The 24,263-nt window shown below is 46.6% G+C and overlaps 1 protein-coding gene across 1 annotated transcript in view; it reads left to right on the forward strand.

Moving 5' to 3' along the window:
• unc5b (unc-5 netrin receptor B) overlaps nucleotides 1-24,263 on the forward strand; it is a 264,063-nt gene that overhangs the window by 191,832 nt on the left and 47,968 nt on the right. The window contains exons 3-6 of the mRNA XM_078428604.1: nucleotides 2,413-2,556; nucleotides 8,746-8,849; nucleotides 17,802-17,982; nucleotides 24,062-24,229. Coding sequence (XP_078284730.1) covers nucleotides 2,413-2,556; nucleotides 8,746-8,849; nucleotides 17,802-17,982; nucleotides 24,062-24,229 — 597 coding nt within the window. The remainder of the gene's footprint in view (nucleotides 1-2,412; nucleotides 2,557-8,745; nucleotides 8,850-17,801; nucleotides 17,983-24,061; nucleotides 24,230-24,263) is intronic.

Consider the following 24,263-nt stretch of genomic DNA (forward strand, 5'->3'; position numbering starts at 1 on the left):
AAAGGCAGGCTGTCTATTTGAATTGCAACGATGCAGCATGGTATTGTTCTACAATCTGACCATCCAAACCCTGTCTCTGAAGAACATGTTGAATGATGATTGCCGATGATAGCCGCGGGATTCATTTCAGGTATCACATCACCTTCAGTTGATATGATACTGCAATATTTCTTTCCTTGTAGCAGATTGGCATCAATATTCCTCATAACTCAGCGAACAGCATAAATTAAACTTAACTACAGACACAATCCTCCACATATCTGATGTTATTATAGATAACAAACAATTTTAAAGTGGCAGCTTGCTACAAGTCCGTCAATTGACATTCAAGTCATTGAACTTGGAGCCAGGTCCTTCGACCCACATTGTCCATGATGTACTGTACACATTTCATTCCTGTGCACTCTTTGATCCTGCACCAATTAAACTGTGAGCAAACCTTGGGCCTTGAATGGACTTGGCTCCATTTTAGTACAACAGTTTGTTGGTTCCAGTGCAGGTTAGGGTTGCCAACTGTCCCGTATTAGCCGTGACATCCCGTATTTTGGGCTAAATTGGTTTGTCCCGTATGGGAATGCCCTTGTCCCGTATTAGTAGGGTTGCCAACTTCCTCGCTCCCAAATAAGGGTCAAACGGTGACGTCACCGCCCCGCGCCCCACGTGACCTCACCCAGCCAGCTGGCCACGTGCTCCCGCTCCACCAATGGCGGCCGCCATTGGTGGAGCGGGAGCACGTGGCCGCTGGCTGGGTGAGGTCACGCGGGGCGGTGACATCACCTTGTCCCGTATTTGGGAGTGAGGAAGTTGGCACCCCTAAGTGCAGGTGTTCTTAAGGCACCATCCAATTTACGGAGAAGACCTGCATGAATATGAATATGAAAGTACATTTATAACAAGGACCCTTTGTGACATTTTACTACGGAAATGAACGGAATCTCAGCCAAGGCAAAGTATTTACTCAGTGTTTTAGCCAGCATTTATCATTCCTTCAGGTAGATAAACCCATCAGTCTTTCTTCCCATTGAAGGATGTTGTTGTACAGAGAATGGATGCTGCATTCCACCCGCAAAGAAATTTCACAAATTACTCTAAAGCATTTTTAGTTAATACGTCAAGGATTCTTAATGGAGCTGGGAGGCAGACAGGAAATGGTGGACAGGATTGCTGTCGTACCAGAGACTGGGGGAGGTTTGCCATAGAAACCGTGGAATTCTCTGCCTCAGAAGGCAGTGGAGGCCAATTCTCTGAATGCATTCAAGAGAGAGCTAAGAGCTCTCAAGGATAGCCGAGTCAGGGGGTATGGGGAGAAGGCAGGAACGGGGTACTGATTGAGAATGATCAGCCATGATCACATTGAATGGCGGTGCTGGCTCGAAGGTCCGAATGGCCTCCTCCTGCACCTATTGTCTATTGTCTAAACCGAATATGGGATGAAAAATAAAGATCCTACATATGCTGGAAATCTAAAATTCAAACAGAGAATGCTGGAGGTAATTAGCAGGTAGGAAAAGAGAATCCGAGTTAAAGTTCAGGTCGAAAACGTCAAACATGGGTTTGCAAAAGTTAAGACAGTTTGGAAAACAGTAAAAGGAAAAAAAAGGAAGATAGACACAAAATGCTGGAGTAACTCAGCAGGGCAGGCAGCATCTGTGGAGAGGAGGGATGGGTGACGTTTCAAGTCGAGACCCTTCTTCAGGAAGCCAACAAAAGGAAAAAAGGATTGTATTTCTGTGTCACTACTTTATGTTGTTCCAGTGTTTTAGAGCTAAGGACCATTTGAAGAAGGGTCTCGACCCAAAACGTCACACATTCCTTCTCTCCAGAGATGCTGCCTGACCTGCTGAGTTACTCCAGCATTTTGTGATACCTGCCATTTGAAGTCTGGTCACTTCTCTATTGTATGCAAAAGGTGATCAATGCAGTGTGTTCACAGCAAGCTTCCATGACAGCAATGTGCTGATGATGCACTGCGTTGGTCAGTGATGTTAGCTGGGGGGGGGAATAAATATTGACCAGGTCGCAGGGTAGCTCTTGGGCTCTGCATCAAAGCATGAACAGTTGCATCCACCTCTGAGTGGGACCTCTGACAGTGTGGCACTGTCTCTGCCCTGCACTGCAGTGAGAGCCTCGATCCATTGCTGCAGTCTGTGCAGATACAGCCATGCATGTCTCCAGTTCCTCACAGGAGACAGAAGACGCAAAGTGCCGGAGTAACTCAGCCAGCCAGTCAGCATCTCTGGAGAGAAAAGACGGGTGACGCTTCGGGTTGGAAGAAGGGTCCCTCCCATCCATTTCCTCCCGCCTGATCTGCCGGGTTACTCCAGCACTTTGTGTCCATCGTCGGTATAAACCAGCATCTGCGGTTCCTCCCTAGACTGCTCCGCGGACTAACTGTTTCCTTCCGTTGCACAGGGCTGGTAGTTCGGGAGGTTCACATTGAGGTGTCGCGGCAGCAGGTGGAAGAGCTGTTCGGTCTGGAAGACTTCTGGTGCCAGTGTGTTGCCTGGAGTGCCTCGGGCACCACCAAGAGCAGACGAGCCTACGTCCGCATTGCCTGTACGTATACCTGGCGCCCCTAACCCTTGTGGGCCCTGCATTCACCTTGATCTCCAAACATTTACACAACGTTTTCATTCATTGTCCTTTTGACTTTATTTTGTGCTAATGTTTGTACCCCAGTTTATTGTCACGTGTACCGAGGTACAGTGGAAAGCTTTTGTTGCGTGCTATCCAGTCAGCAGAAAGAGACAATACATGATTGCAATCGAGCCATTTACAGTGCGTAGATACTTGATAAGGGAATAACCTTTAGTGCAAGGTAACCCTCTTTGGTTTACGCAAAAGAGAATGTGATCACAGGAGATGTTTCAATATTTAGAGATACAGATTTAGAGATACAGCGTGGAAACAGGCCCTTCGGCCCACCGAGTCCGCGCCGCCCAGCGATCCCCGCACATTAACACTATCCTACACACACCAGGGACAATTTTTACATTTACCAAGTCAATTAACCTACATACCTGTACGTCTTTGGAGTGTGGGAGGAAACCGAAGATCTCGGAGAAAACCCACGCAGGTCACGGGGAGAACGTACAAACTCCGTACAGACGGCGCCCGTAGTCAGGATCAAACCCGGGTCTCTGGCGCTGCATTCGCTGCAAGACAGCAACCTTACTGAGGGATATGGGCCAAATGCAGGCAAGTGGGACTAGTGTAGATGGGACATGTTGGTCGATGCGGACAAGTTGGGCCGAAGGGCCTGTTTCCACGCTGTAGGACTCTATGACTCGATAACAGATGACCTCAGGAAGGGTGAAGTCCATAATGGCCCTCTGTTGGCTGGGGTAGATGTGCTAAAGAAGGGACACGAGGATGCGAACAGTGGAACTAGTAGGACAGCCAGAGTGGGGTTGTGGTGGGGGGGGGAAGAATGCATGTTACTTGACATTTGAGAAATCAACGTTCATACCGCTGGGCTGTACGCTGCCCAAGTGAAATATGACGGGTTATTCCTCCAATTTGCGTTGGGCCTCACTCTGACAGTGGAGGAGGCCCAGGTCAGAAAGATCAGTGTGGGAATGGGAGGGGGACCTAAAGTGTTTGACAATCAGGAGATAGCCTAGGCCAAGGCGCACTGAGCGTAAGTGTAGGAGACCGTATCGCAGCGATGTAGGGGGTTGGAGTGGAGCTGGGAGGATTATGATTTTCGTATACGCCAGTGTAACTTACATAGACGCAGTCTGTCTATTGGAAAGGCTCCTCAAGCAGAGGGTTGTGATTGAAACTGGAGTTATTGTCAGCCTGAAGCATTGCCTGAGGTGTTTCCTGCTCCCACCAAACCAGTGCTGTGTTTTGCTCTACAAATGCATTCCACAGTGGATTCAACAGTTTTGACTGGTTGAAAAGGCACAGCACGGAAACAGGCCCTTTGGCCCATCGAGTCCACGCCAACCATCGATAGCCCGTTCGTACTGGTTCTATGTTATCCCACTTTTGCATCCACTCCCTGCACACCAAGGGCAATCCACAGAGGGCCAATTTACCCACAAACCTGCACGTCCTTGCCATGTGCATCTGGGGGAGAACGTGTAAAATCCGCACAGACAGCACCCGAGGTCAGGATCGAACCTGCGGTCTCAGCTGCTCTACCAGCTGTGCCAATGTGCCACCCGCACGCTGCTGCTCTTTTTGAAAATGGGTGCTACATCGCACTTTGTCTAATATTTTGCCCCTGAATATCCATCCAGATCTGTTAATAGAAACACAATTTGGAGTATTGTGATCAGTTCTGGGCACCATGTTATAGGCAAGATGTTGGCACGCTGGAGAGGGGGCAGAGAAGATTTACGAGGATGTTGCCAGGATTCGAGAGCCTGGGCCATAGGGAAAGGTTAGGACAGGCTAATCAGGCTAGGACTCTATTCCCTGTCAGGCAGGAGGATGAGGGGTGGTATTACAGAAGTGTACAGAATCATGAGAGGAATAGATCAGGTAAATGCACAGTCTCTTGCCCAGAGTAGACGAATCAAGAACCAGAGAACATAGGTTCAAGGTGAGGGCAGAAAGATGGGGACCTGAGGGGTAACTTTTTTACACAATGGGTAATGGGGGTATGGAACGAGCTGCCCGAGGAGGTAGTTGAGGCAGGGACCATCACGACATTTAAGAAGCTTTTAGACATTTTGGGATAGATTTAGATTTAGATTTAGATTTTTTTTTAGATTTAGAGATACAGCACGGAAACAGGCCCTTCGGCCCACCGGGTCCGCACTGCCCAGCGATCCCTGCACATTAACACTATCCTACACACACTAGGGACAATTTTTACATTTACCCAGCCAATTTTACCTACATACCTGTACGTCTTTGGAGTGTGGGAGGAAACCGAAGATCTCGGAGAAAACCCACGCAGGTCATGGGAAGAACGTACAAACTCCGTACAGACGGCGCCTGTAGTCAGGATCGAACCTGAGTCTCAGGCGCTGCATTCGCTGTAAGGCAGCAACTCTACCGCTGCGCCACCGTGCCGTTTAGAGGGATATATATGGGCCAAATGCAGGCAGGTGGGACTGAGCAAGTTGGGCTGAAGGGCCTGTTTCCATACTCTATGATTCTATGACTCTGCAACACAAGGAACTGCTGATGCTGGAATCTTGTGTAGGATGCAAAGTGCTGGAGTAACTCAACGAGTCACGTACCAGACCTGCTGAGTTACGTTGTCACCTGATGTTCTGCACATAATTTCTGTATCTAGTTATTTGTGTTTGCATTATACAACCCCTGCGAAATCTCCTCCAGTTGTGCTTATTTTGAAGAAGTTCTCCTCCTCTCTCTCTGACAGTGAGACCCTTTCTCACTGCTCCCCCTCTGTGAGTCCTGCTGCTCTCCTTCTCTTTCACCATCTATGTCCTCCAGAGATGCCGCCTGACCCGCTGAGTTACTCCAACATTTTATGCTCCACTGATCCCTCTCCTGGAATTAATAGCTTCTGCTCTTTGGAAGGTTTCGATAAGTAACACGCTGCTGATGCTAAATAAAATGCTGGGAAGACTCAGCAGGTCGGGTAGCACCTGTCGATGAAGAAAGAGTTAACATTTCACATCAATTGACCTTCCATACCATTGGCCTTTCATCAGAACTGACAAAAGGTCATTGAGATGAAACATTAACTCTGTTTCTCTGCCCTTGGGAGTTTATCTGCTTTGAGATTGATTAGCTTGGAAAGGATTACCAAATCTTTTATAACAAAGTCATTGATTATATTGTGTTTTGAGACACCACATGTCCTCTCTGATGAGTATCAGGATGAAAGATTCATTTGGAATATCTCCCATTGTATACCTCATTCACAGATACAAGCATCTTATTTCTTTTACTGCTCTTCCCCTCTTCTCTCCCGCCCGCAGTTCTCACCGACTATTTCCACCATTTCGCTTCTTCTCGACCTCATCCTTTTTGCAGATCTCTGTGCAAATCCGCTCACCAGAAAGTTTCTGCCTTCACTTTGCGATTGTCCCATTCGATCCCTGCAAGATTGTTAAAGCTCGTTATCCCACTTTGAGGAAAAAAAAGTGATGGGCAAACTAATAGGTTGGCGCGCAACAAAAGCTTTTCACTGTACCTCGGTACACGTGACAATAAACTAGACTGAACTGATGACGTTCATGACTGATCAATCCCCTGATTCTGATGCCGATCACTAAGCCTAAAAATAAGTCACTGCCGAGACAATAGACGCAGTAATTGGCCCCATTCAAAATTATAATCTGATTGAAAGCCACAAATGCAGCACTGCAGAGAGACACAAAATGCTGGAGTAACTCAGCGGGACAGGCAGCGTATCAGGAGAGAAGGAATGGGTGACGTTTCGGGTCGAGACCCCTCTTCAGACAGTGGAGCACTGCTATATCGTAGAGAGGTAGAGAAAGTAAGAGCAGCCAATTTGCCGAACATCCTTCATTAGAAAAATACTGGTCGATTATTCAGTGGACAGTGATTCTACCGAGGTGTGTTATTCCAGTCTGAGGAAGGGTCTCGACCCGAGACGTCACCCATTCCCTCTCTCCTAGATGCTGCCTGACCTGCTGAGTTACTCCAGCATTTTGTGATACCTTGTGTTAATACTGATGTGGTTTCATGCAAGGAAAATTGTGTTTGATAGCTCTGTTAATGTTTCTTTAAGGATGTAACAAGCAGGGTGGATGAAAGAGAACAGATGGAGGTGCTTGTTTTTGGTTTGCCTGAAAGCATTTGATAAGGTGCTACATAACAAGTTATGCCACCAGGATTTGAAGGTGATATTTGACCGCAGATAGGATTGCCAATCCCATAAAAAGCTTGCAGGATGAATGGGCCATTTTTGATTTGGCAAGCTGAAACCAGTGCAGTGCTGTGGGAGATCCTTAGTAGAAGGATCACTACTAAGACCTGAATTAATTACAATCAATATTAATGACTTAGGGAAAGGTACTACAGAAATAGAATCAAACGACGTGAAAACAGGCCCTCAGTGCATCATGCCCATCGTTTATCTATTTAAGCTCCGAAAAATACATGCACTAATTGATCCATTTTTTCAGCATCATTTGGATCCACATCCACTGTTGGCGAATAAGCTCTGAGGAACACAGAAGGAATGAAAAAGGAAACATTGAAAATCTGAAATGAGAACAGAAAATGCTGGAAACATGCACAGAGTTAGGCAGAAAACATGGAAAATAGAGGCAGAGTTAACAGTTCAGGATGAAGCCTCCTGGTCAGAACGTTATTGAAAATATGACAACTGAGTAGACAGAATTTTGGCAGATAAGTTCAAAGTGGTGAAATGTGGTTTATCCACTTTGATAAGAATAGAACAGTAAATTACTTATTTAAAGGCGAAACTGGAATTCCCCGCACAGATTAGTATGTGGGTTTGCTGAGTAATTAGGAAGGTGGATGGCAGGTTGTTTCAAGGAGGATGGTGTTGAAAGATCTTGGTCCAAATGTGAGGCATATTGTTTCGACCACACCTAAGTAGCTCCACACTTGTGTGGTGTCACTGTATACACTGGATATGCTTTATACGCTAAAAAAACATTTGGACAGGTACATGGATGGCATTTGGGCCAAACGCAGGGACTAGTGTAGATGGAGCATGTTGGTTGGCGTGGGCAAGTTGGGCCGAAGGGCTTGTTTCCATGCTCTACGACTTATGAAACCATTCATCCTACAACTGTTCTCAATTGTTATATTTATTATTATTTTTCTTATATTCTTACATAATAATATATTTTTAGATTTTTATATATTTTTATATTTATTTTCCTGTTAAATTGCTTGTTGATATACTAATTTGCCATAGGTCATGATGTTGATTCCAAACACTCCCAAGACGTACAGGTTTGTAGGTTAATTGGCTTGGTATGAATGTAAATTGCCCCTAGTTTGTGTCGGAGAGTGTTAGTGTATGGGGATCGCTGGTCGGCGCGGACCCGGTGGGCCGAAGGGCCTGTTTCCGCATGGTATCTCGAAACTAAACTCAACTAAATACGATAAAGTTGATCAAGGGTATTAGCTGAGCAGGATAATGAGTGGTAATTTATAACTCAGTTTCCCCCCAAATCTTTGAACAAATATCTTCCCCAATGTGTGTCTTAGTTGCAGCCTTCCGCCCACACAGTTAGTGGTGCAGAATAAATACTTTATTTTATTTAGTTGAGTTTAGTTTAGAGATACAGCGTGGAAACAGGCCCTTCAGTTCACCGAGTCCGCACCGACCGGCGATCCCCACCCACTGGGCTCCTGAGCTCTGCCCGAGCCAGCTGCCTACCCCTTTTCCGGGGTTACATCCGCGCCCGGGTGGTGTTGGAGAGGTACTACGCGCTGTCCACGGGCACCCTGGAGGATTTCCGGGACCGCTGGGCACCGCGGGGGATTGGATGTATCCTGGATGGGGATTGTAATATAATTGTATAATAGTTTCAATTGGTATATTTGTTTGTATAGTATTCTGGTGGTGGGTTCCATTTTGGCTTTATTGTATTGTATATATAATTTTAATATTTGAATAAATATTTTTGATTGAAAAACCCCCCCCAAAAAACTAACACTCTCCTACACACACTAGGGACAATTTACATTTATACCAAGACATTGGGTGACAAGGAGCTAAAGAGTGATCTTCTTCATATGGTGAAGTTGAGAGATTTGTGGGATGATCCAATGCAGCACAATTTCACCTTGACTTTGCCCCGTTCTCTGCAGACCTGAGGAAGAACTTCGAGCAAGAGCCATTGGGAACAGACGTGTCGCTGGAACACGAGGTCCTCCTGCAGTGTCGCCCCCCAGAGGGCGTCCCACCAGCAGAGGTACAAGCCGCACTTTGGATTTCATTTTTGTCCCCTGAGCAGTCCGGTTTGGTCAGACCTCTATCGCCAATCCTAATGTTGGTCCGAGGTTGTATCAGCTGCGAGAAAAGATTCATAAAATATCATAATAGGACAGGGGGGATATTTTTTCGGGAAAGAATGCACAAGCTAAAGATCCCATCTCTCATAAAATAAGAAAGATCTAAAAAATAATGTAAAAGTGTTGTTTAGTGCCAGCGAAAAGACATTTCCACTTGAGGGAGATTTAAAGTTAGGTTTTCAGGTTAGGTTTTTTAACCTGAAATCTCTCTCGAGTGGAAATTTCTTCTCTCGTCTTCTATAAAATGGTCCTCAACAAATCAAGTGTTGAATTTGGGAGAAATTGCTTTACTCAGTACTAAGAATGGTGACTTGCTCATTGAGTGGGTTGAGATGAATGACTATAAATATGCATTCAAGAGTCAAGTCAAGATTTAAGAGAGTCAAGAGAATTGTATCGGTATATGTCCCAAAAGGGAACAACAAAATTCTTACTTGCAGCAGCATGGCAGATGTGTAAACATAGTCCTCTGTAAACCATAATAAACAACAAAAAATGCACGCACACACACACACACACACACACACACACACACACACACACACACACACACACACACACACACACACACACACACATTCACTCCCTCACTCACTTGCTCGCTCATTCACATACACCACACACACATAGACAAACAATGCACACAAACACACACACTGACACACAGAGGTAAACACACAATCACATAACAAAGTGCACACGCACACACACTCACTACCTCACTACACACACACACTCACACGTAGAGGTAAACACACATCACATAATAATCGCACACTCACACACACACACTCACTACATCACTACACACACACACACACACACACACGCACACACACACACGCACGCACACACACGCACACACACACACACACACACACACATACACACACACACCCACACACCACATACACAAAGACAAACAATACACACAAACACACAGGCTCACACACACACAGAGGTAAACAAACATGTACAAACAATGTGCACACGCACATACACACAGTTAAACACACAATCACATGTACAAACAATGTGCACACGCACACACACAGGTAAACGCACACTCACATAAGCAAACGCACGCACACATTCACACTCACACTCTCTCACACACACACATGTTGAGTGTCATCCACCAGAGGGGGTGCCACCAGCAAAGGTACAAGTCTCAGGAATTCATTTTGTCCCCTGAGCAATCCTGTTTGGCTAAATCCTGTTTCCTGTATCAGTAATCATGTGTGGGGGTGTGTATCTACAATTATAATACAAATTATAACATAATCACTAATTCAAGTGGAAAAGAGATAAACATGTGAGGGAGAAAGGAACAGAAGATGGAGGAAGGCAACGGAGAAATGTTGGAGGAGACTTTTATAGAACATAACACCCATAGAACATGAGTTACTGTGAATAAAAAAATACCCTGCTCATTTAGTTACAACTAAGCTCTGTGCAGCCATAGACAATGAAACCAGACGTTTATTAGGGGGCCCCCGACAAGAACATAACAATGTCGGTTGCTGTAAATTGCATGTGAGTTCACAAGTTATAGGAGTAGAATTAGGCCATTCGGCCCTTCGAGTCCACTCCGCCATTTAATCATGGTTGATCTCTGCCTCCTAATCCCATTTTCCTGCCTTCTCCCCGTAACCCTTGACTCCCATTCTAATCAAGAATTTGTCTGTCTCTGGCTTAAAAAGGTGAGGGTAGAATCTGGGTGAAGTTGGTGAGAATGTGAGAAGATTTTTTTTTTAAAGGGATTGATTAGAATTAGTGGTAAATGGGCGTTTGATGGTCAATGATCTGAAGGCCCAGTTTCCACGTCATATGTTTCTATAAACCTATGATGCATGTTCAGACCTGAGTACAATCAGTGGCCAAAACCCTTGCAAGTATTTATCACCAGTCGCTGTAGACTTATTACTCCCCGTCCCTCCTGTTAAGTTTAGATTTTTTACAGTGCAGAGCCATTTACAGTGTATAGATACATGTTAAGGGAATGACGTTTCGTGCAAGGTAAAGCCAGCAAAGTCCGGTCAAGGATAGTCGTTGAGGGTCTCCAATGAGGCAGATCGTAGTTCAGCACTGCTCTCTGGTTGTGGTAGGATGATTCAGTTGCCTAATAACAGCTGGGAAGAAACTGTCGCTGAATCTGAAGGTGTGCATTTTCACACTTCTGTACCTTTTGCCTGATGGGAGATGGGGAGAAGAGGGAGTGGCCGGGGTGCGACTCGTCCTTGATTATGCTGCTGGCCTTGCCGAGGCAGCGTGAGGCATAAATAAAGTCGTCGATAGAAGGGAGATTGGTTTGTGTGACGGTCCACAATTCGCTGCAATTTCTTGCGGTCTTGGGTGGAGTTGTTCCCAAACCAAGCTGTGATGCATCGTAATAAAATGCTTTCTACGGTGCATCTCGACGGATGGGAATTTTCTCCCCCCCCCCCCCCCCCCTTGTGTCTAGTTTACATCTATCACACTTAGGATATCACACTCGCAAATGTCAATGGTGTTAAAACTGAGAAAGCAGTCACCAGCAAAGTGACTAACCACCTTGACTGCGATCCAGTCCTCTTGTCTCCACAGCTCCAAGGGTGTTTTGTAAATATTTCCATCGACCGCTGTGGTTGTTAAAAGGATGGAAAGGTAAGGCACTTTGTGTGACTGGTTCATCTGCTTTGGCATCCTGCGACGCTGGGATTATTCTGCCGTCACAATTCAAAGACGCCAAATGGTGTGTGAAATGGGAATTGTGGGAATAGCCTGTCCCCCTGATTAATTCACTGGATGACCGTGACAAATTAGCTAGCCTCAGCAGAAGCATTAGTGCTCTGATAAACGCGCCTCACATCGGACCTGAAGAGATTGTCACGGCAACCTCAGTATCTACATGGGATATGTAGGCAGAGAAGGCAGAGTATTATCTGAATGGTGTCAAGTTAGGAACAGGGGACGTACAACGAGATCTGGGTGTCCTAGTGCATCAGTCACTGAAAGGAAGCATGCAGGTACAGCAGGCAGTGAAGAAAGCCAATGGAATGTTGGCCTTCATAACAAGAGGAGTTGAGTATAGGAGCAAAGAGGTCCTTCTGCAGTTGTACAGGGCCCTAGTGAGACCGCACCTGGAGTACTGTGTGCAGTTTTGGTCTCCAAATTTGAGGAAGGATATTCTTGCTATTGAGGGCATGCAGCGCAGGTTTACTAGGTCAATTCCTGGAATGGCGGGACTATCATATGTTGAAAGACTGGAGCGACTAGGCTTGTATACACTGGAATTTAGAAGGCTGAGAGGGGATCTTATCGAAACGTATAAGATTATTAAGGGGTTGGACACGTTAGAGGCAGGAAACATGTTCCCAATGTTGGGGGAGTCCAGAACCAGGGGCCACAGTTTAAGAGTAAGGGGTAGGCCATTTAGAACGGAGATGAGGAAAAACTTTTTCAGTCAGAGAGTTGTGAATCTGTGGAATTCTCTGCCTCAGAAGGCAGTGGAGGCCAATTCTCTGAATGCATTCAAGAGAGAGCTAGATAGAGCTCTTAAGGATAGCGGAGTCAGGGGGTATGGGGAGAAGGCAGGAACGGGGTACTGATTGAGAATGATCAGCCATGATCACATTGAATGGCGGTGCTGGCTCGAAGGGCCGAATGGCCTCCTCCTGCACCCATTGTTTATTTTCTATTTCTGTCGTGTTAACATGACGAGCTAATAATGTACCCGGGATGATCATTCCACAAGGAAGATCTTCCGTGAAGTGTGTAAGGTGGGATAGCCATGCATGATTCCACATTCCCTATCTTCCTCCTGACAGGAGTGGGGAGAAGAAGGAATGCCCGGGGTGGGACAAGTCTTTGGTTGCGTTGCCTATCTGTAGATGGTCCACAGTACAGCCAATGTAAACTGGTGGGGGTGAAAATGAATGCTCTGGGTCATAGTGAGGGTTTCAGTCAAGCAATCTTGCGTGTCCTTGATTGTCCCCGGCCTCTCGATAGTTCATGGAGGAGCACTGATCCGCATACAGAAGAGATGTGAAAGATGCTATGTAAATACAAATTTTAATTGCAACTTAGAACAAAGACTGCAGACATTTACAGGTTTCTGATAGATGCACGTACGTAAAATAAAACTGCCTTTATACTTCATCATACTCACTCCTTAGTTGGGTTCTGATGTTGCATTGATCGAGGCCCCCATCTCGAATGGAGCGACCGGATAAACCGCTGCTGAAAGTTTCTCAAAGGCCATCACAGTGGGCACTGCGAGGCTCAAAATATCAAAGCACTGCATCATCCCGAAGATAAGCTCCCAAGGAACATGGAAGGGAGTATATTGAATGGCTCCCATTTTACTGCCACTCATTTTAATAAGAGTCAGTGTAGCGAGTGAAAAGGGCTAAAAAAACATCTTGGTCAGGCCGATTAATCAGTGGACACTTGTAACTGTGAATGGAAACAAATTAATTAGAAATGCATTAAAACCTAATGGAAATAAAATTTTGCTTACTGAGCTCGATTCCTGGATTAAATGATTCTTTCCCCAGCACAGATTAAATTGCACGCTCCAGTGGGTTTCTCCGGGAGTTGAAGGCCAAGCAACCTGCAACTATCATCATTTGATAAAAGAATTGATATCTTTAATTCTATCGATTAAATAACGAGCGATGGAAGAGTGGAGATGAGACAAAGGGCAATTGAGATAAATCTAGTCGACGATACTGACCATTTGTTACGTCTTAATGGTGAAATGTAACCTCGGGATATTGGCTTGGTAAGGCATTGATTTGGGTCGCGCTTGACATGAGATAACAAATAAGTGGTCGCTGAATAAGCGCAGTGGAAATTTATCCCCATTGCATGCACAGAGCGTGCATGAAAGGCCGGCATGGTGTTGCAACGGTAGAGTTGCTGCCTTGCAGCGCCAGAGACCCAGGTTCAATCCCGAGTATGGGTGCTGTCTACAGAGTTTGCACGTTCTCCCCGTGATCCCAATGGATTTTGTCCGACATCTTCAGTGATCCCGGCCCTTCTCTCAGTTTCTGAGACCTTGTCCAGAACAAAGGGGCCACAGTTTAAGAATAAGGGGTAGGCCATTTAGAACTGAGATGAGGAAACACTTTTTCAGTCAGAGAGTTGTGAATCTGTGGAATTCTCTGCCTCAGAAGGCAGTGGAGGCCAATTCTCTGAATGCATTCAAGAGAGAGAGCTAGATAGAGCTCTTAAGGATAGCGGAGTCAGGGGGTATGGGGAGAAGGCAGGAACGGGGTACTGATTGAGAATGATCAGCCATGATCACATTGAATGGCGGTGCTGGCTCAAAAGGCCAAATGGCCTCCTCCTGCACCTATTGTCTATTGTCAACTAAAATAGGTGCCTCAAGGCACTGGAAAAATACCACCGAGACTATTCCTGTAAAAAATTTCAGAAGGTTAGGAAAGCCATTATCCAAGTCCTGTCCTAGGTCATCATGCCCAGGATTGAGGCCCCAATTATGCTTAGTCTGCTCCGTTGGGCATGTTGTTTGCATGTCTGACACCAGACTCCTAAACGGAACCTGTATCCAAAGCTTTATTGCAAGGGGAGGGGTGGCCAGGTGGACAGAGGAAAAGATTCAAGCACAGGACTCGAGGGCCTGAGCTACAGGGAGAGGTTGGGCAGGTTTAGGACCCGATTCCTTGGAGCATAGGAGATTGAGAGGTAATCTTAGAGAGATGTATAAGATCATGAGGGGAATAGATAGGGCAGATGCACAGAGACTTTTAAACAGAGTACGGGAATCAAAAGCAAATGCAGTAATGTTAATGGAGGCAAGTTTTGGTAGCATCACCATTCTGTGTCTCTAAACTAAACTGAACTAAACAAGGATCCACAGATACATTCCTGCCCCACACATGGTGCGTTCCGGTTATGTGATTCCTTGGTTGTGCAAGAGGTTATCTGACTGTCTTGTCACCACGCACCACTACTACTCCCCTCGCTCTGAAAGCAAGAACGAACGGGAGTTCTTATTTCCAAGCATCGACTTGCTCCACTACCGGCTGAACCTGCTTAGAAACATAGAAACATAGAAAATAGGTGCAGGAGTAGGCCATTCGGCCCTTCGAGCCTGCACCGCCATTCAATATGATCATGGCTGATCATTCAGCTCAGTAACCTGTACCTGCCTTCTCTCCATACCCCCTGATCCCTTTAGCAAAAAGGGCCACATCTAACTCCCTCTTAAATATAGCCAATCATATATCATATCATATCATATATATATACAGCCGGAAACAGGCCTTTTCGGCCCACCAAGTCCGTGCCGCCCAGCGATCCCCGTACATTAACACTATCCTACACCCACTAGGGACAATTTTTACATTTACCCAGCCAATTAACCTACATACCTGTACGTCTTTGGAGTGTGGGAGGAAACCGAAGATCTCGGAGAAAACCCCAATGAACTGGCCTCAACTACCTTCTGTGGCAGAGAATTCCACAGACTCACCACTCTCTGTGTGAAGAAATGTTTTCTCATCTCGGTCCTAAAAGACTTCCCCCTTATCCTTAAGCTGTGACCCCTGGTTCTGGACTCCCCCAACATCGGGAACAATCTTCCCGCATCTAGCCTCTCCAACCCCTTAAGAATTTTATATGTTTCTATAAGATCCCCCCTCAGTCTTCTAAATTCCAGCGAGTACAAGCCCAGTCTGTCCAGTCTTTCCTCATATGTAAGTCCCGCCATCCCAGGACTCAACCCAACCGTGTCCCATTGTTGAATATGTACGTTTGCTGCATCAGTTTGTGTGATTAAACGTTTCCTCTGCTGACTGTGAAGTCCGTCCGGACCATTAAAATAAAGCCTTACATTCCTCAGTTTCAGTTTAGTTTCATTCAGTTTAGTTTAGAGATACATGGCGGAAACAGGCCCTTCGGCCCACCGAGTCTGTGTAGACCAGCGATCCCTGCACACTAACACTATCCTGCACACACTAGGGACAATTTACATTTATATCAAGCCAATTAACCTACATACCTGTGTACGAAAGGACTGCAGATGCAGGTTTAAATCGAAGATAGACACAAAATGCTGGAGTAACTCAGCGGGACAGGCAGCGTCTCTGTAGAGAAGGAGTGGGTGATGTTTCGGGTTGAGTTCCTCCTTCAGTCCGAAACATTCGGTAACGTAGTTTCTTGAATACATGTTCCAACCAACCTTGCAGTCTGAAGAAGGGTCTCGACCTGAAACGTCACCCATTCCTTCTCTCCAGATATGCTGGCTGGCTCGCTGAGTTACTCCAGCATTTTGTGTCAACCTACATACCTGCACGTCTTTGGAGTGTAGGAGGAAACCGAAGAACTAGGAGAAAACCCACGCGGTCATGGGGAGAACGTACAAACTCCGTACAGACAGCCCCCTTAGTTGGGATCGAACCCGGGTCTCTGGCACAGTAAGGCAGCAACTCTCCCGCCTCGCCAGTTTAGTTTATTGTCACGTGTACCAAGGTACAGTGAAAAGATTGTGTTGCGTCTAACCAGTCAGTGAAAAGACAATACATGATTACAATCGAGCTATTTACAGTGTACAGATGCATGATAAGGGAATAATGGTGAGGGCCTTTATTGCCTTTCACACTATCTCAGTGCACTTTACAGCGTTTTGAAGCATTTTGGAGGCATTTTGAGCCATCAGTGTTATTCTCGTCCAAGATCATTTGTGTGTTGCAGAATCCCACCTGCAGCAATGTGATCATTTGTTCTAGAAATATCAATTGTGATTTAAGTAGTGGGATGGACCTTGCTCTTCAGAGCACAGGTAGAAAATCCCATGAGACCTCTTCAAAGTGGTCCCGTGGGATTTTCTACCCACGCTTGATAGAACTTATAAAGACTTTATTAATGTTTTGTTTAGTTTAGAGACACAGCGTGGAAACCGACTCTTTGGCCACCGAGACTGCGCCGGCCATCAATCGCATGCTAACACTATCCTACACACACTAGGGACAATTTACTAGTTTTACCAAGCCAATTAGCCTCTAATCATGTACGTCCTTGGTGTGTGGGAGGAAACCGGGGAAAACCCATTCAGCTCACGGGGATCGTGTACAAACTCCGTACAGGCGGCACCCGTAGCCAGGATCGAACCTGGGTCCGTGGCGCTGTCGGGCAGCAAATCTACCGCTGCGTCACAGTGCCGCCCGTAACGCGTCATGTATTATGTAAAGGGCAGGAGCTCAAAAATGCATCTCGGAGCTTCTGATCATAATCTCTGGTCATGGAGTCATAGATTCGTGCAGCGTAGAAACAGGCCCTTTGGCCTAACGTCCATGCCGACCAACTTGCCCCAGCTACGCTGTTTCCATTTGCCCGCATTTCCCATCCATGTACCTGCCCAAGTGTCTTTCAAATGCTGTTATAGTCCCTGCTTCAACTACCTCCTCTGGCAGCTAACTCCATAACCCCACCACCCTCTGTGTGAAAAAGTTGACTCTCAGGATTTCTATTAAAACTTTTCCCACTCACCTTAAGCCTATATGTCCCCTGGTTCTTGATTCCCCTATTCGGGGTAAAATATCGAGTGCATTTGCCTTATCAATTCGCCTCATGGTTTTGTACACCTCGATAAGATCATCCCTTATCCTGCAGTGATCCAAGGAATAAAGTCCTAGCCTGCTCAACCTCCCACTGTAGCCCAGCCCCTCGAGTCCTGGCAACATCCTCCTAAGTCTTCCCTGCACTGGTGTGGAACCTGAACACACAACCTTCTGACTCAAAGACAGAAGTGTCTATAAACTGGGCGCCTCATGAAATCGACTGGCCATCAGGTTGACTGTGAAGGACACACTGCCACTAATGTGCTGCCTCTTGATCTGTCCCAGGTGGAATGGCTGAAGAGTGATGATATTATCAATCCGATCCAAGACACCAACTTCCTCATCACCATTGACCACAACCTGATCATCAAGCAAGCCCGCCTCTCCGACACAGCCAACTATACCTGTGTGGCCAAGAACATTGTTGCCAAGCGACGAAGTACCACTGCTACGGTGGTTGTATACGGTAAGCCTTGACGTTTGTTCATTGTCTCAGTATATTCACCTCCTTTCCGCGTGTCCTGCTTGAGTGTGGCGTCATTGAGGGAGATGCCACCAGATTGGGAATGGCGACATCCCTCGGGTATAACTGCTGGGCAGGAACCTCCTAGGCCCAATAATCTTCAGTTGTATCGTCAATGATTTTCTTTCTCGAGTGGAGATGCATGCTGGATGAGCCTCGGCAGCGTGAGCCTCAACGTAGGCGGCGGTGAGGCCACCTTAGCCCATGCCCACGTGCGGCAAGATTCCGGACCAGGTTAAGGCACTGGCTGATCAGTGGCAAGTAACATTTGGCCCATAAAACTGCTCATGACAAGGCCATCTTTAGATTTTTTAGATTTCAGGGTGTTTTAGATTTAGATTTAGATTTAGAGATACAGCGCGGAAACAGGCCCTTCGGCCAACCGAGTCCGCGCCGCCCAGCGATCCCCGCACACTAACACTATCCTACACACACTAGGGACAATTTTTACATTTACCCAGTCAATTAACCTGCATACCTGTACGTCTTTGGAGTGTGGGAGGAAACCGAAGATCTCGGAGAAAACCCACGCAGGTCACGGGGAGAACATACAAACTCCGTACAGACGGCGCCCGTAGTCAGGGTCGAACCTGAGTCTCCGGCGCTGCATTCGCTGTAAGGCAGCAACTCTACCGCTGCGCCACCGTGCCGCCCTTCAATAAGAGAGAAGTAAACCACCTACCCTAGACGTCAAGCGGCATTACCATTTCCAAGGTCTTGACCCTCAACACAATGGGGGGATAGAGGGCAGCGAGGTCACTATTGACCAGGAATTCAACAGGTCACATGACATAAAATAGCGTGGCTGCTGGAGCATCTCAGAGGCTGGGCGTCCTGTGGCATCAAGCTTGAGGAATTCTTGAGTGGATGTGGAGAGGATGTTTCCACTAGTGGGACAGTCTAGGACATGGGGTCGCAGCCTCAGAATTAAAGGACGTTCCTTTACGAAGATGAGCAGGGATCTCTTTAGTCAGAGGGTGGGTGAATCTGTGGAATTCTTTGCCACAGAAGGCCGTGGAGGCCAAGTCAATGGATATTTTTAAGGCAGAGGTAGATTCTTGATTAGTACGGGTGTCAGGGGTTATGGGGGGAAGGCAGGAGAACGGGGTTAGGAGGAAGAGATAGATCAGCCATGATTGAATGGTGTAGACTTGATGGGCCGAATGGCCCAATTCCTCTCCTATCCCTTATGACCTTAAGACTGACCCTTGGAGTTCATTTGTTGAGCTGCCTCCATTTTGTCTGCCCTTCCCTTCACCTCTCATCCCCACCCCCTCCCATTCTGAACCTTTCTATGTTTGCTTTGTCTGTCTTCCCAACATAAAAGGGAGTAACATCTCCCCTAAGATTGGACACCGTAATTTCATTAAAATGTTGTTACTATAATTTTTATACACGGCAATTTCTAGGCTTATAAATTTAATGAGGCCATTACAACTGTGCTATGTCCTTTAAATGCCTAAGTGATTAACCTGCGATTTGCTTTTAGTTTAAAGGTTTTTATCTGCATTTTACGATGACTCTGTTAAATTTCAGCCTGCATTAGGAGTAGGGCCATGGAATAGTACAGTTTAAGTCGAGGCCGAGGGGTGACGGAGTGGGGGGAGGGGTGATACAACGTTGGGAATCAGTAGAGGCAGCACAGAGGTTGGGCTCATTTTGCAGTTAGGTGCTGGAGAGGGAAGCGGCGGATGCTTATGAAGGTGTGGGTAATCTGACCACAGCTGACCGAGCCTGCCATCAACAAGACTGCGCAGTAGTTACAGAGAAGACCGAGGAGAACGTGAGGACATTGAATGTAAAACTTGGTTAAAGGTCACAAGGAATAGGAGTAGAATTAGGCCAAGTCTACTCCACCATTCAATCATGGCTGATCTATCTCTCCCTCCTAACCCCATTCTCCTCCCCATAACCTCTGACACCCGTACTAATCAAGAATCTATCTATCTTTGCCTTGAAAATATTCACCGACTTGGCCTCCACAGCCTTCTGTGGCAAAGAACTCCACAGATTCACCACCCTCTGACCAAAGGATAAATGGAAGTGCGTATAGAAACATAGAAACATAGAAAATAGGTGCAGGAGTAGGCCATTCGGCCCTTCGAGCCTGCACCGCCATTCAATATGATCATGGCTGATCATCCAGCTCAGTAACCTGTACCTGCCTTCTCTCCATACCCCCTGATCCCTTTAGCCACAAGGGCCACATCTAACTCCCTCTTAAATATAGCCAATTAACTGGCCTCAACTACCTTCTGTGGCAGAGAATTCCACAGACTCACCACTCTCTGTGTGAAGAAATGTTTTCTCATTTCGGTCCTAAAAGACTTCCCCCTTATCCTTAAGCTGTGACCCCTGGTTGTGGACTTCCCCAACATTGGGAACAATCTTCCCGCATCTAGTCTCTCCAACCCCTTAAGAATTTTATATGTTTCAATAAGATCCCCCCTCAGTCTTCTAAATTCCAGCGAGTATAAGCCTAGTCTATCCAGTCTTTCTTCATATGAAAGTCCTGCCATCCCAGGGATCAATCTGGTGAACCTTCTCTGTACTCCCTCTAAGGCTAGAATGTCTTTCCTCAGATTAGGAGACCAAAACTGTACACAATACTCCAGGTGCGGTCTCATCAAGGCCCTGTACAACTGCAGCAGAACCTCCCTCCTCCTATACTCAAAAGTATGAGAGGAAAACTCTGCTAATCCAGCACCCTCAGAACTTCATTACAGAACTAGCAGTTTTCCAAGCTATTTGGATGTTTCTCTTATTTTACTCTACACATTTTTTAATTCAAAGAGCACCGAACATAGAACAGTACAGCACAAGAACTGGCCCTTCGGCCCACAAAATCCATGCTGAACGTGATGCCATTAAACTAGTCTCCTTTGCCAGCGCAAGAACCATATCCCACCATTCCGTGCGTATCCAGGTGCTTATCCAAAAGCCGCCTAAAATGCCGCCATCTTATCCACTTCCACCACTGCCCTTGGCAGCACATGCCCTGCACCCAACCACACACTGTGCGTAAAAACGTGCCCCACACATCTACATTGAACTTTGCCCCTCTCACCTCAAACCCGTGGCCTCCTAGTCCTTGACATTTCCACCCTGGGGGAAAAAAAGGTTCTGCCCATCTACCCTAACTATGCCTCTCATTCACATCTCTTACCTTGTGGTTTAATGAACTCTCCAGTGAACCAGGTGAGGGTAAAGGAAGTGTAAAATCGTGTGTGTTTATGGGGAATGCGGGAAACAGCATCCAGTGAGGCCGATGCTGGATCATTGAGATTCCCAAATAATTGGTTAGCAGATTATAAGTGTGTGGTCGTAGGATGCGATAAAGAGTTGGAATACCGCGTTGGACTTGTGCACAATCTAAACCCCAACATCGGCAGGATGTATCGATTAACTTATGCGGTAATCCCGTGTAGTACGTCCCTGATTCCATTTGAGTGGAATAAAAACTCGGGGAGAGATCTTACCAAACGCTGTCAAGCAAAGTCGTAATCTCTCCCTTTTCCCCACACCCAGGGAGCTGGGTTAGAGCTCTTCCTCGGCCACACTTGGGTTCATATCGCAGCTCCTAGAAGCGCAGCCAGTTGGGCAAGATCGACACAAAAAGCTGGAGGAACTCCACGGGTCAGACAGCATCTCTGGAGAACAGGAATAGGTGACGTTTCGGGTCGAGACGTTTCCTCAGACTGAGATGCTGCCTGACCCGCTGAGTTACCCCAGCGTTTTGTGTCTATCTTCGGCTTAAAGCAGCATCTGCAGTTCCTTCCCATAGTACTCTTTGGGCAAAGGTGGGCAGCAATACTTTGTGCCCTGTTTCTCTCCTGATTTACCTTCCTGTTACTCGTGCGGGATGCAGGAGAGAATGCACCAGCCTCTGCAACAAATCCCTTAAATGTACAACAGTCAGAAATAAATAGTATGGAATAATTCATGGAGGCCGCATGCCTTTTTTTAAAAGGAATTGCCAATAGGATCTGATACAATTTTAATGTGATTGCTGGATTGATTGATCCAGGCACATTTCCTACCATCCACCATCCCAAGTCTGCCTTGTGGTTACACAGAGCATGTCGAGAGTGATGCGTGATTAATTGTCTGAGGAAGACTAACAGATGTCGGCAGATGGGTCATTGATAATTGATCACAGCGAGCGATGTTAATATTGGCACTGAGGCTCTCACTACATCCCAGGACATCCACTGCACTCACCACTGGTGGTTGCTGCCTTCCCTTGTAAAAGCCAACGAGCTTTGATTAGTCTTCTTAAGCAGATACTGCTCCTTTTTATGGTCGAATGGGTATGAAATATTTAGTCTATACTTCACGGACACGGGCCCATCGGCCCAACTGTTGAAGACGCCCCATCAAAATTAGTCCCATGTTTGGGCCATATCCTAATCCTTTCCTGTCCATGTACCTGTCCCGAGTGTCTTTTAAATGCTGTTATAAGTATCTGCCTCAACTATCTCCTCTGGCAACTCTGGCGACCAGGTATCAGTTGAATCCGTTTTCTCTGGAACAAAAGCAAAAACCTGTAGGTGTTGGATATCTTGTTAGGGCTCCCTAATTAGGGTTCTTATTCGTATGGCGCAGCGGTAGAGCTGCTGCCTAACAGCGCTTTCAGCGCCACAGACGTGGGTTCGATCCCGACTACGGGCGCTGTCTGTATGGAGTTTGCAGCTTTTCCCCGTGACCTGCGTGGGTTTTCTCCGAGATCTTCGTTTTCCTCCCACACTCCAAAGACAATAGACAATAGGTGCAGGAGGAGGCCATTCGGCCCTTCGAGCCAGCACCGGTTGTAATCTCGTGCAGGTTTGTAGGTTAATTGACTCAGTATAAATGTAAATTGTCCCTAGTGTGTGTAGGGTAGTGTTGATGTGTGGGGATCGCTGGTCGGTGTGGACACGGTGGGCCGAAGGGCCTGTTTCCGCGCTGTATCTCTAAACTAAACTAAAATTTACAATAAATGTCGGAAATGGCTGAATCTGCATCTTCCACAGGAGCCTGCCATTGATAATTTGCTCTTGAGTGGTGTTAACATGCAAGGTAGGAGAAGGGCAGTCTATCCCATTCACTGCTGACATTTAAGTGCTGGCAAGATCGTTAGTCTGTATATATTTGTGCTTTTCTTCAGGTGGACAACCTTCCTACCCAATAAAAAGACACAAAGTGCTGGAGTGAAGAAGGGTCCAGACCTGAAACGTCACCTATCCATGTTCTCTAGGGATAGTTCATAAGTTCTAGGAGCAGAATTAGGCCATTCAGCCCATCGAGTCTACTCCGCCATTCAATCATGGCTGATCTATCTTTCTCTCTCAACTCCTGCCTTTGGCCTATAATCCCTGACACCCCCATACGAATCAAGTAAACCTACAAACCAGGATGCTGGCTGATCCATGCATTACTCACCTCATATTTCGCCTGGGCAGCTTGCAGCCCAGTGGTATGAACATTGACTTCTCCAACTTTAGATAGTTCCTCTGTCCCTCTCTTCCCCTCCCCCTTCCCAGATCTCCCACTGTCTTCCTGTCTCCACCTATATCCTTCCTTTGTCCCGCCCCCCTGACATCAGTCTGAAGAAGGGTCTCGACCCGAAACGTCGCCCATTCCTTCTCTCCAGAGATGCTGCCTGACCTGCTGAGTTACTCCAGCATTTTGTGAATAAATATCTTCAATTTCTACCAGCATCTGCAGTTATTTTCTTACATGCATTACTCCAGCACTTTGTGTCTTTTTGTGTAAAGCAGCATCTGCAGTTCCTCGTTTCTACCTTCCACCCAATAACCTTTGATTCGCTATCATATCTCTGATATGAATCTCTGATTCATACCAGTATGAAGAAGGGTCTCGACCTGAAACGTCACCCATTCCTTCTCTCCAGAGATGCTGTCTTGCCTGTCTCGCTGAGTTACTCCAGCAGTTTGTGTCTATCTTCGGTGTAAACCAGCATCCGCAGTTCCTTCCTACTCATATCTCTGATTGTTTCTCTTCCTCCTTGCCCTCACAACAGTGAACGGAGGCTGGTCGACCTGGACAGAGTGGTCATCGTGCAACAATCGCTGCGGGCGAGGCTGGCAGAAGCGGACCAGGTCATGTACCAACCCAGCGCCTCTCAACGGCGGGACCTTCTGCGATGGGCAGACCTTTCAAAAGATCGCATGCACCACCATGTGCCCAGGTGAGGGGGGGGGGGGCAGGAAGCAGTAGTGTTT

This window comes from Rhinoraja longicauda, chromosome 35, assembly GCF_053455715.1.
Source record: "Rhinoraja longicauda isolate Sanriku21f chromosome 35, sRhiLon1.1, whole genome shotgun sequence".
NCBI classification, from domain to species: domain Eukaryota; kingdom Metazoa; phylum Chordata; class Chondrichthyes; order Rajiformes; family Arhynchobatidae; genus Rhinoraja; species Rhinoraja longicauda.